The sequence below is a fragment of the Oxyura jamaicensis genome, chromosome 14, assembly GCF_011077185.1.
Source record: "Oxyura jamaicensis isolate SHBP4307 breed ruddy duck chromosome 14, BPBGC_Ojam_1.0, whole genome shotgun sequence".
NCBI lineage: Eukaryota > Metazoa > Chordata > Aves > Anseriformes > Anatidae > Oxyura > Oxyura jamaicensis.
In genome coordinates this window covers 2,819,719-2,830,332 of record NC_048906.1, presented here as the reverse complement: position 1 = coordinate 2,830,332, position 10,614 = coordinate 2,819,719, and the positions used below count along the sequence as shown (strand labels likewise).

Here is a 10,614-nt window from a genome sequence, read left to right as displayed (position 1 = left end):
TGCAGCAGCCTCAAGTCCTGCACCGGCCTCGGGCTCGAGCCGTAAAACGTTCACGTCTCAAACGAGAGGTTCGGGCTGAACCTCTCCAAAGAGTTCTGCAGGAGGAACGGACGCTCTGCTCGCCAGCAGGACCCGGGCTGAGCCGCCCGGAGGCCGTCCGCCCAGCCCCGCGCTCCTCCAGCGAGGGATTTTCCCTCCGCGGGGCCGATTTGCCCTCGGAGGGCCCGGGCGCGGCCCCCTCTGCCGGTTGTGCCCCCGGAGAAGCGGGCGGTGGTGGGCGTTTTGCTTCCACCTCCGAGAGGAAACGGCAGCGCCGTGCAGCTCGCCTCGAGCTGCCGGAGCCGGGCTCTGACCTCTGCGCCATCAGCTCTCTGTAGGTGCTTGAGGCTGGGCCACGTCTGCGAGTTTTGTTTTATTCCCCCCCCCTTTTTTTTTAAAAAAGAATTCGATAAGCATCCATCAGCAGCAGCGCTGCGGAGGAGAAGGGGGATTGGCCCGGCCGCCTGGGAGCGGGGTTTTGACAAGTGGGAAGATAAAAAATAATGGGGAGCGGGGGGGGGGCGCACAGCCCTGCGGGCACCTGGTGGGCTTGGGTTTCATTGCTGAGCGCCACATCTCCGTGCTGGGGGGCAGCGAGGTGCAGCCGGCCGGAGGAGCGAACTTCCCCAGGTACCGTTTGCGGAGCTCTGAGAGCCCGAAAGCAGGCGGGTTTTCCTTCTGGCACCGGCAAAAAAAAAAAAAAGCCCCCAAAACCCCCGCTTTCGGTTACGTTGGGGCTCAGGGAGGGGAAAAAAAAAGAGGCTCGGGGAGGAGGTGGGGGTGTTGGAAGCCCCTGCAGGTGAGCTGGGCGTCAGCTGGGCTGTGGGGGGCATCCAGCCTCCCCTCGGGCCTCTGAAGCCCGCTCCGTGCTGGGCTCATCGCGCTCGGCTGTTGCTGTGGGCAGCAATTGGGGGCTTTCTTTACCAAGTTATCCCTTGGCGCTCTGGTTCTGTCGGCTGGGCAGGAGAAGAAACCCCCGGGCGCTGACGTTCTCGGGGGTGTTTTGTTCCTGCGTCCGTCCCTTGGATGGCACCGGGATGCGGCGAGGGCAGGGAGCGGGCGAGAAATCCACGCCGGCGCCGAGCAGGACAACGGAAAGGATCTTCCTCCGTTCCTGCCCTTGCAGGAGGGCCGCGCGGAGCCCGTCTCGGGACGGGGCAAGGTGCGAGGTGCCCGGTGGGTCCCCGTTAGGGCCGAGGGCTGTCGTTTGGTGCTGCCCCCCCCTGCATCTGGGGGGGCAGAGCTCCGCGTAAGGCGCTGGGGAATGGGGGCTCGTCGGGAGGGAGGGAACGAGCGGCCGGGCTGACGTCTCGTGCTGGGGAGCGCGGGTCTCGGAGCGGACCTCGCCCCGATGTTCGAGCTGAGTGTTAACGTGGGTGATATTAACGAGCCCGCTGGAGCTTGGCGCAGAGGTTCCTGGAGCATAATGGGGCATTATGAAAGCCCCTTTGCATAACGCTGCCTTGTTCTGCGGCGCCCCGAGGGGCAGGGGGGGGCCGGCCGGCAGCCCCTCTCCCCGCCGGTCGGGTCTCAGACTCCGAGCTCCGTCCTCGAAGCAGCCTTCAGGAGAGAGGCGTGTGCTTCCAGGCGAGCGGGCGGGTGATCCGAGCGGGTAAAGGAAACCCCGTCCTGGCCCCGGAGGAGACCTGCGCGTGCGTGACGTGTTGTCCCCCGCGCATCCCGAATTCACGGGCTGCTGAAGCCTCGGGGTGGGGAGCGCGGGCGGCGGCTCCCCGGCCTTGCCGGGGTGCAGGGAGCAATCGGAGGAGCCGAGGCACCTCCGAGGGAAGGAGCTGCTGGAGGAAAATGCCGAGCTTGGCTCCTGGCATCCCACGTGAAACGCTCTGTAACCCTGGAGCGAGGCAGGGCGTGCGGCGGCTGCCCTGGGAGCGAAACCCCTGCCCCTGCGAAGCGCCGCGGTGGCCGCTGGCACCGCTCCGCGGATCCGCAGCTGCGTGGATCCGCTCCTGGGGAGGCTCCGCGAGCCCTGCGCGGGGTGAAGCCAGGGCGGGGGGCGTGCTGGCTCCCCGCAAGCCGAGCGGCCTTCACCCCACCGCCTTCCTGCCCTTGTCAGCCATTTCGGGAGGCGTTTCGCTTCTCCTTCCCCGCGCCGGACTCTAGAAGGCTCTCGTGATCAGCCGCGCTGGCAGCAGCAGGCGGGGGGGGGGGGCAGGCCCACCTCCCAGGCCAGCTCGTCGGCACCCGTGCCAGTGGTGAGATGTGCTCCCGGCGCTGCTGGCGGGGCGGCTCGCTCACCCCCCAGCTGCGCTGGCTGCTCTCCATCAGCTCACCTCCACGCCCGAGGCCAGGATTTCGCACGCCGCGCTGGACCCCAGGCACGGTGCTGAGCAACAAAGGGCCACGAGGGGAAGGAAAAGCTGTCTGCAGGTAGCTGGGGCCCCGCTCGGCCTCGGCTGTCTCCCCACCTGCTGGGAACTTGGAGCATTTCGGCAATCCCTTACACCAAAGCGCTCTCCTGCCGACGGCGGCCGCGGCGTGGCGACGGAGCGGTGAGCCTCGTGCGCTCCGTGGTGCCTCAAGCTGCTGCCTCGCCTCGTGAGCCCCGTGGCACGGAGGTTTTTAGGAGCCCAGCTCGGTTTGCAGCCTGCCTTGGAGGGGTCGCCGGGGCTGCAGCGGGTCCTGCTGTGACCGAGGAGCGGAGGAGAGGGTGAGGCCGCCCAGCGGGAGCGAGTGCCCCGTGCCCCGGGTGGTGGGGATGAGGCGCTCAACCCCTGGGGCGTCTGGCACTTAGTCTGCACCCCTCCTCCCCGAGCGCACCTAGTCGGTGCCCCAGCCCACCTGCGAGCCCTGGAGAGGCTCCAGCAGCAGAGGAGCCCTGCTGAGGCTCTTCCCATCGGCTTTTCCATCGGTGGCAGGCGGCTTTTCCTCGGGACGCGTGCGAGAAAGCGCCGTGGTGACTTTCCTTCCGTGGTGATCTGATCTCTCGATAAAGCTCCCGTAAACAGATCAGCTGAATTTACGCTCCGTAAACTCGTTTCTAACACGACTTACTTCGTGACGAGGTGGCATTTTCCCTGGTGTATGCTTAAGAAAAAAAAAAAAAGGAGTCAAAATTAAAAAAAAAAAAGGCTGCCTGCTGCTGTTTTCTTGAAGTTTCTTCCTTTTTGGAAGCCTGGCTGGGGAACGGTGTTTGGAGGAGGAATTCAGGGTGGAAGCTGGGAACCCATCGGCCAAAGTTTGTTGTTGCGACCACTCTGTGCCTCTGCCCGCTGCCTTTCTGACAGTGCCTTTCTGTTTCTGTTGTCAGCGGATACGCAGCCGACGAAATTACGCACTGCATTCGGCCGCAGGACATCAAGGAGAGGAGAGCGGTCATCATCCTTCGGAAGTAAGTGGTGAAGGACGGTAAGGCCGCCTCCAGGCTGTTGGTGTGGTCGTTGAGGTGCTTTTAGAGCAACGCTTTAACCAAAAAAAAGGCCTTGCTGGGTCGATGGTAAGTCTTTCAGGTCTCGTGCCGCCCGTTTGCAGGCTCTGTGCCTGTCCCAGCACCTGCTTTTTGTTGGCTGCCCGGCTCCAAGCAGTTAGGGTGTCCAACTCCTGCGCTCTGGGCTGCGTGTCCGGGTGTCTGATGGTGCGATGGCCACACGGGAAAGTCACCTGGAGCTGGCGCTGAAGAATCATCCGTAAAGCAGACAGATTTCTTGGCGGCCTGGCTTTCAGCTCCTGGGGAGGAGGGAGGAAGGCGCTGGCTTCGAGGGGATGCGGGTGAATTTAGCGACCGGTTCTTAGAGCTTGTCCTGGGAGCTGGGAAGCCAGGCTGCGTCCGTCGCATCGCACGGTTCCTGTTTCAGGAGATAATTGTGGGGGAACCACCCCAAAGTCCCCCGCGTCACCTGCTCCCGTACCCAGACGTGGCATTTCGTGTCAGTTCCGTGTACTGGAGGAGTGAAAAATGTGTGTGCACCGCACTGACCCGCGTTTATCGTGCCTTAGAAGTTGGCATCAGCAATTCCACTGTCAAGAAATGTCTGGAAGTGGAAGCACGCGTGGCTTGGGTGCTGTCAACCCAGAGAAAAGCGTGGCCACGACGCCAGGGCTGTGGCTGTGGCCCAGGCTGGCACGAGGCTAGCAGGCAAGCGGTGTAGATCCGGAGTTGTGGAGCTCCTGGGCAGCCTAGCTGGCATCCAGACAGCCTGGTGATGGGAAGATCTGGCACGAGGCCGGCGGAGCGGAGCCGGACAGCTGGTTCGAGAGACCCGGGAGATGAAGGCAGGGAAACGGCAGCCCCGAGGCGTGAGCGAGGCAAAGCCAACGCAGAGCCGGGGTGAGGAGGGAGGGGAGAGCCAAACCACCGGGCTGTCGGCGTGTCTGGTGAGCGGTGAGGTGACTGCGAGGAGGGCCCGAAGGTGGCTGCGTTCAGTCGTTGGGTCCTGCACCAACAAAAAGCTGCGCGAGTGCTGATGAGCACCGGTGGGAGGCATCTCCGGACCCTGCAGGGGGAGAGATCTGGGCTCCGGCTGCTTTAGTCGGGCTGTGGGGCGGAGAAGCTGCCTGCCCCGGGCTGCCTTTAGCAAGGAACTGCTCCGCTTGGCTAAACGAACGAAAGCTGCCCGAGCTGGTGCAGACGGATCACCCCCTGTTCAAACTGCCTCTGCCTCTTGCCTTCACCAGCACCTGCAAGCTGCGGGCGCCGAGTTCTCTCGGTTGGGCCTGGCTGCCCTCGGAAAGCAACCAGGCGAGTGCCCAGCTCTCCAGGACGTACCTGGCCGGACTGGTGCCTCCCCGCCGAGCAGACGAGGCCGTGAGCTCCCGGCAGAGCCGGCTGCCCCCGTTCACCCAGGCGTCCTTCCGCGGCAGCCGGTCCGTCCGTCCTCCCCGTGGGGGCCCGCATGGCTCAGCGTTAGGGCAGCAGAATCTCTGCCCAGCCATACGCAGACAGCGATGGCTCGCCTGGCGAGCCCAACGAAACCACCGCGGGATCTTCCTACGAGCAGAGGGGAAACCCCCCCCCCGGTGATTATTTCTGTGTCATCTCCGTGGGGCCCGGTGAATGCCCGGCCGTTGCCTGCTCGCCAAGGGGTGCGCTGACCTTTCCCTGCGCTCGCGGCCCCGCAGCCAGTGCCTGGATCACGCAGCTCGTGCAGGCTGAAACCGCCAAGTTATGCAAGCAGGGAGACAGCCGCTTCTGCTGGCACGCGAGGTTTGGGAGCAGCCCCCGACCTCGTAAAATCATCTTCTTCCTGGTGAGAGGCAGCCCGCAGCCTTTCGGAGGGCTCGCGTACCCTGCGGTCCCGTCACGGAGCAGCGTAAAAAGCTGCATCCAGGAGCTGGGATATTTGGGACATTTGGCTCTCTGCGGGCTGCTGGGTCCCAGACGTTGGAGTCTGGATCCGTTCTTGCCTGCGCTCCGGGCATGTGGCTCCGGAGGCGGTTTTTGCTGGCAGTGGCAGGACAAAGCCGTGCGTGCCGGAGAAGCGGCTGGCGTTCTCGGCACGCCCGAGGGCGGCGCGGTTCCCAAGTAGGTCAGGAGCACCAGAGAGCTGCAGCCTGGTGGTATTTACGGTGTTTCCTGCGCCGCGGGGCTGCGGGGAGCAGCGAGGTTTGGGGGAGCTCTGAGCGAGAGGCGGGCGGGGGAAGGAGCGGTGCTCTGAATTTCCTGAGCTGCTGCTGCGAGAGGTAAGCTGGGAGGCAGGGGGAGAAGGGAGACGACCTCAAGCAGGGCTTGAAAGTCATTTTAAAGGGCTTATAAAGGGCTTATGCAGCCGGTTGTACGTAGCTCTTTGCAAGGCGTTGCTTCAGGGGTTATTTTATTTAACTTGAGCTTTGCTGGGTAATTTGCTTTCTGTTTTGGTGCAGCCCCTCCTGGTACCTGCTCCTGCAGCTCCTATCCACATCGCTCTGCGGTGCCGGAGCGTGGCAGGTGCTCTCTGACCCTTGCGGTGCATTTAGTGGGTTTTTAATTGCAGGCCTGCAGCTGTTATATTCGAAATACATTTCAACCTCCCAGCGTGACCAGAGCAGGATCCCGCAGTGCTTTTGGTGCTCTGGCTCCAGTCCCGGAGCTGCGAACAGCTCAGGTCAGCTTTGCAGACCAGCGCGGGCTCCAGCCTGGCAGCAGCTGCCTCAAAAACCTGCCTCCAGAGCTGCAGCTCCACTCCAGGGGACACGTGGTGATTCTCCCCTTCCTTTCACCCAGCCCCCTTTGGTATTCGCCCCCGATCCTGGGGAGGGAGGCTGCAGGAACAACGTCAGGGTGCCTCTCTGTCCAGAAACGTGCGCGGATCCTCCTGAAATCGGCACTCCGGAGCCCTGGCACCAGCTTTTAGCACGCTTTCCCCATTCTTAGGCTTCAGTCTGTTTTGAAATCCACTTCAGCAGCGCGTGGAAGTGGTGACCAGTAACTGCTGCACCGGGAGATGGTGACGGCGCCGTCACACGGCACCGCGGTGCCGCTGGTGCCACGCAGCCTGGCTCGCGCTTCGACTCAGCCCCTCCTGACTCACGCCTCGCGCTCTGCAGCTCGTGGTCAAGCCGAGAAATGCCCGACCCCACGAGATCTCGGGGAGAGGAGGGAGTTTCCAGGTAGAAGCCGTCCTTACAGGTGGAGGCGGTGACGGATTGCTCGGCGCATCTCCCGGGCGGCTTAACTGGAGCTGCAAGTTGTTGAGGAGCCACTGTGGTTTCACCGGGTTTCTCGGTACCCTGTCACTGGGATTGCAGGGAGCACAGCACCCTTCTGTCCTCACAGACTCACCTCGTGCCTACGCTGACCCCAAAGCCTTTCTCTGCCTTCTGACCAACGCAGTAAAGGTTAAAAATGGAAGCATCAAGTGCGAGAGAACTGCAGCTTGTTTTGAACCATCCCGACCCTCTTCTGGAGCTGTGAGGCAGGGATTGAAGGTCCTGCTTCGGTGCATCCAGGACAAACTCTTGCAGCCTGCTGCCAATCCTGTAGAAACTCCTTACAAATTCTTCTTTTTTTTTTTTTAAATTTGCAGAACAAGACTAGATGCACCTCGACTGGAAACAAAATCGCTGAGTAGCTCCGTGTTGCCACCGGGTTACGCCTCCGACCGCCTGTCGGGAAACAACAGGGACCAGATCCTGAAACCCAAGCGGTCCCATCGCAAGGCAGACCCCGATGCTGCTCACAGGTGGGTTGGGCTCTCCTAGGAGCAAGGAGCTGGCCAGTGAACGTCTGAGGCTCCTGGCCTTGGACGAGAGAGGCTGCCCAGCATCCTGGCGTGCACCTCTTTGCCAGGCGCAGATGTGCTTTAGCAGAACGCGTTGCTCTGTGCGTTCCCCCTAGGCTTGCGGAGGCTGTAAGCAGCTTACGCTGTTGATCCGGTGAGTGGCATAACGAAGAAGCAATAGATTTGGCTGGCTCTTGGTCACGCAGTCATTCAGAACGATAGCTTCCCTGCAGCTAATTATTTTTGACCTCTATTGCCGAGCAGCCGGCGCAGCTGCGGTAAGGTGCATCACGAGAGTAGTCGTTGGAGAGGACGTGAGGACTGGGAAGGGTGAGGGGCTCCTCGGGAGGCTTCGCGGGTCTGTTTTGGTGCCAGAGCTGAATTTTTGTGTGTGTGCAACCAGACCGTGCGGGTGCATCAGCCTGACCTAGAGCTCCTTGCTGAGGCTGCAGACAGCTCGAGCTCTTTAGACACCACCTTGTCACGTATACCTGATAGCCACGAGCGATAGCCGGTCTGCCAGCTGTCATTTCTGCTCTTCTCCGACTCTGAAGCCTCCCAGGAATTGACAGGGCGTTCTCTGCACGTTGTGCACAACCCAAAGGTGGTGGGGCTTTGCTGCCGAGTCCCAGCCCGTGTTTCAACCTGGCCTGGCAGAGGGCGGGGGTGGCGCGTTGGTGAGCCGCGTGCGTCCGGCAGTGCTCGGAGTGACCGCACGCTGATCACCAACAAAGCGAGCCCGCGGAGGAAGGCTGAGCTCGGAGCCTGCAGCGGGCTGCGTGTGGTCGGAGAAGGGGTCGTGCAGGGCAAGCCTGCAAACAGCCTGACGCGGAGGAGAAGACACCTGACCGGGGAGCAGGCTCAGCACAGCCCCCTGCAGCAGATGAGGGGGTTCACAAACATGTTTTTCTCTTCCTTTGGCCCAAAAGACTCCAGCGTCACGTAGGTAAATAGCACAGGCGGCAGCGTCTGCCAGAGGAACTCTAGGATAAAATGAGCTAGGACAGAAGCCTGCCAGCACGGCCCTGCTGTGGGCTGGTCGCCCGTGAGAGCAGGGGCAGCTTTCTACAAGAAGTGACCGCACGAACGCTGGAGAGAGCAGCAGGAGGACGCGGGAGCTTGGAGCTGTGGTTTAATCCCGCACCACGGGTGTCCTCATAGCTCCTCGGCAGGGCAGGCAGACCCCTCCGCCCACGGGGCTGCGCCTAAAGAGGGGCGGCCAGGCTGTTCGGAAGCGTGCGTGGTGGAGGTAAAAGACCAAAGCTGGCCGCCTAAAAGCAAAGGGCTTGCACCGTTCAGAGCGAAGTTCTCAGCCTTTCCGTGGGCCGTGCGGCGTGGAGATCTGTTCCTGCTCTGCCGAGAGCCCGGAGCGTAGCACCCGGGAGAGCAGGGTGGAAAAAGTCACTCACGTTGCTCAAAGCGTGCAGAAATCCAGATGGTACCCACACAAGGAGCGCTTAAATCCCGCTACGGACGTGTTCTCACTCCCTCTCTCCCTCCCTCCCCCTCTCTCTTTCCGTAGGCCACGGATTCTAGAAATGGATAAAGAGGAGAACAGGCGCTCGGTCCTCTTACCAAAACATAGGAGACGGAGCAACTTCAGCTCCGAGAACTATTGGCGAAGGTCTTACGAGTACACGGAGGACTGTGAGGAGGAGGAGGAGGACGGCAGCCCGGCCAGGAAAGTTAAAATGAGGCGACACTGAGGAATGCACTTTCCGGGCTCGCGGAGCTGATGAGATTGGCCTCCAGTCTGTGAAAACTTTCTCCTCCCTCTGGCTCTCTTCCATCTAGCTTCAGTTTTGGTTTTTCCTTTCAGGCTGAAGAGGAAACAGGAAGGATCTAGCGATTTGTTTTTATGAATGGAGGAATGCTGAGACATATGTAAGGATGGAACATGTCCAGTGCACGTGGTGTCCTGAGTCATGGGTCAAACGGGCACCTCTCCCTTAGGAAGCAGATGAAGTTGTGCCAGGCTGTCTGTTGGGATTTCTTTTGAAAACACCAAAAAGTTTAACTGTTTCGTTGCGCAAGGTTCAAGAATTGTATTTTTGTTGGTTATTTTTTTTGTTGGTTTTTTTTTTTTTTTTTGCTTTAACTTCCTTTCCAAATGTTCTAAATATGATGTTAGACCCCAGGAGCTGAAATTCTCTGTGGTGGCCTCGTGTTCCTTGCTTCACCAAAGGGCTCCTTGGTCTGCTGTTACCTAGTTGTCGTTGGGTTGTGTTTTAAGAGTGTGCCCTGCAGTAACTGGAAGTTTGGAGCTTTGCAGACCCCCTCTTACTGCGTTGGTTACAAAGGGTTTAGGACATTTGTGTTGCACTTTAGTACCAGTTTTAAACGCCGTAGATTTTCTTGCCGGTTCCTCTTCCCAAGCCAGCTTGGGCTCGCAGCCTCGTGTCCCCGGGCTGCCCTCTCCGAGAAGAATGTGCTGACCCCTGGCTTCTCGGCGCTGGCCTGACCGGCGATGTGTTTTGGTCGAGGAGGGAGGAAACGTGGCTAATTTCACCGAGGCATCGCCCTGAGGTCCGTGTTGGAGCCCGGGGGCTGCAGTACCAGCCCCGAGTACGTGCTGCTTTCCGGGGACAGCAAAGAGGAGCGGGCGAGGGCTGTGCTTGCGAGGATGCTGAGCGTGGGTCCCCCCGAGGAAAGCTGTCCCCCGCCTCCTGGCAGCGTGGCGGGCTGGCTTTGACATCCTGCCCCATGCTGGGTGGAGGGAGAGGAGCCGGCGGGGCGCCCCGTGCTCACCAGAAACACCCACCGACGCCCTGCTCGTCCCGCTGCGTGTCCCTGGGGCAGGGAGATTGTGGCTGCCGGGGGAAATGCTGAGCAGCAGCAGGCGCTTGGCCCCGCGGAGGGAACGTTAGGAAGTCTGCCTTCTTCCTCGTCTTCTCCCAGCTGGTTTGCGTTGGCCCGGCCTGAAGCCTGAGCGCGTTCCAAGTGTGGGGCCCAACAGCGTATTTAGAACCCTACTTTTTAAGGAACTTCCTCCGATTGATTCTTTGAACCCGAGTGTTGGCAGTCGTAAGGAGTAGTCTGATTTTTAAATTTTTACCGCTTTGCCCTCCCTCGAACTGTAGTTTTTGTTAGTGTCGTGTCCCCCCCCCACACTTCATGGTCTGCACGCTTGGCAATAAAAAGATGTAATATATTTTGAAAACCCGTTTGCTGCTGTCTTGAGGAGCTCCCAGTCAAAAAAAAACAACCAAACAAAAAACGGGCGCTGCTCCTTAGCAATCGAGCACCTTTGCTGACATCTGGGTCTCGGTGTCCTTTTCCCTCCCTGCTGACTCGTGCAGCTCCTGCCACTCGCCTGTCCTTGGGGTCCGGCAGCCGCGCTGGTGCCCAGGAGATCGCTGTCACCTTCGGCATCGCGCTGACCTGCGGGGGGTTTCCCAGGTGAGCCCCAGCTGCCCGTCCT

At 60.8% G+C, this 10,614-nt stretch overlaps 1 protein-coding gene across 1 annotated transcript; it reads left to right on the top strand.

The window, feature by feature from the left end:
• Nucleotides 1–1,390: 1,390 nt before the first annotated feature.
• On the top strand, nucleotides 1,391–9,340 carry ALKBH5 (alkB homolog 5, RNA demethylase). The gene is made up of 4 exons (XM_035339801.1): nucleotides 1,391–1,411; nucleotides 3,285–3,388; nucleotides 6,999–7,154; nucleotides 8,716–9,340. The coding sequence occupies exons 1-4, from the start codon at nucleotides 1,391–1,393 to the stop codon at nucleotides 8,897–8,899; spliced, it is 465 nt and encodes a 154-aa protein (XP_035195692.1). The 3' UTR covers nucleotides 8,900–9,340.
• Nucleotides 9,341–10,614: the final 1,274 nt, after the last annotated feature.

Coding starts and splice junctions, on each gene's coding strand:
- ALKBH5 (XM_035339801.1), top strand. CDS start 1,391: ATGTTCGAGCTGAGTGTTAAC. Junction 1,412..3,284: donor TGTTCGAGCTGAGTGTTAAC/GTGGGTGATATT, acceptor CCTTTCTGACAG/TGCCTTTCTGTTTCTGTTGT. Junction 7,155..8,715: donor GACCCCGATGCTGCTCACAG/GTGGGTTGGGCT, acceptor CTCTTTCCGTAG/GCCACGGATTCTAGAAATGG.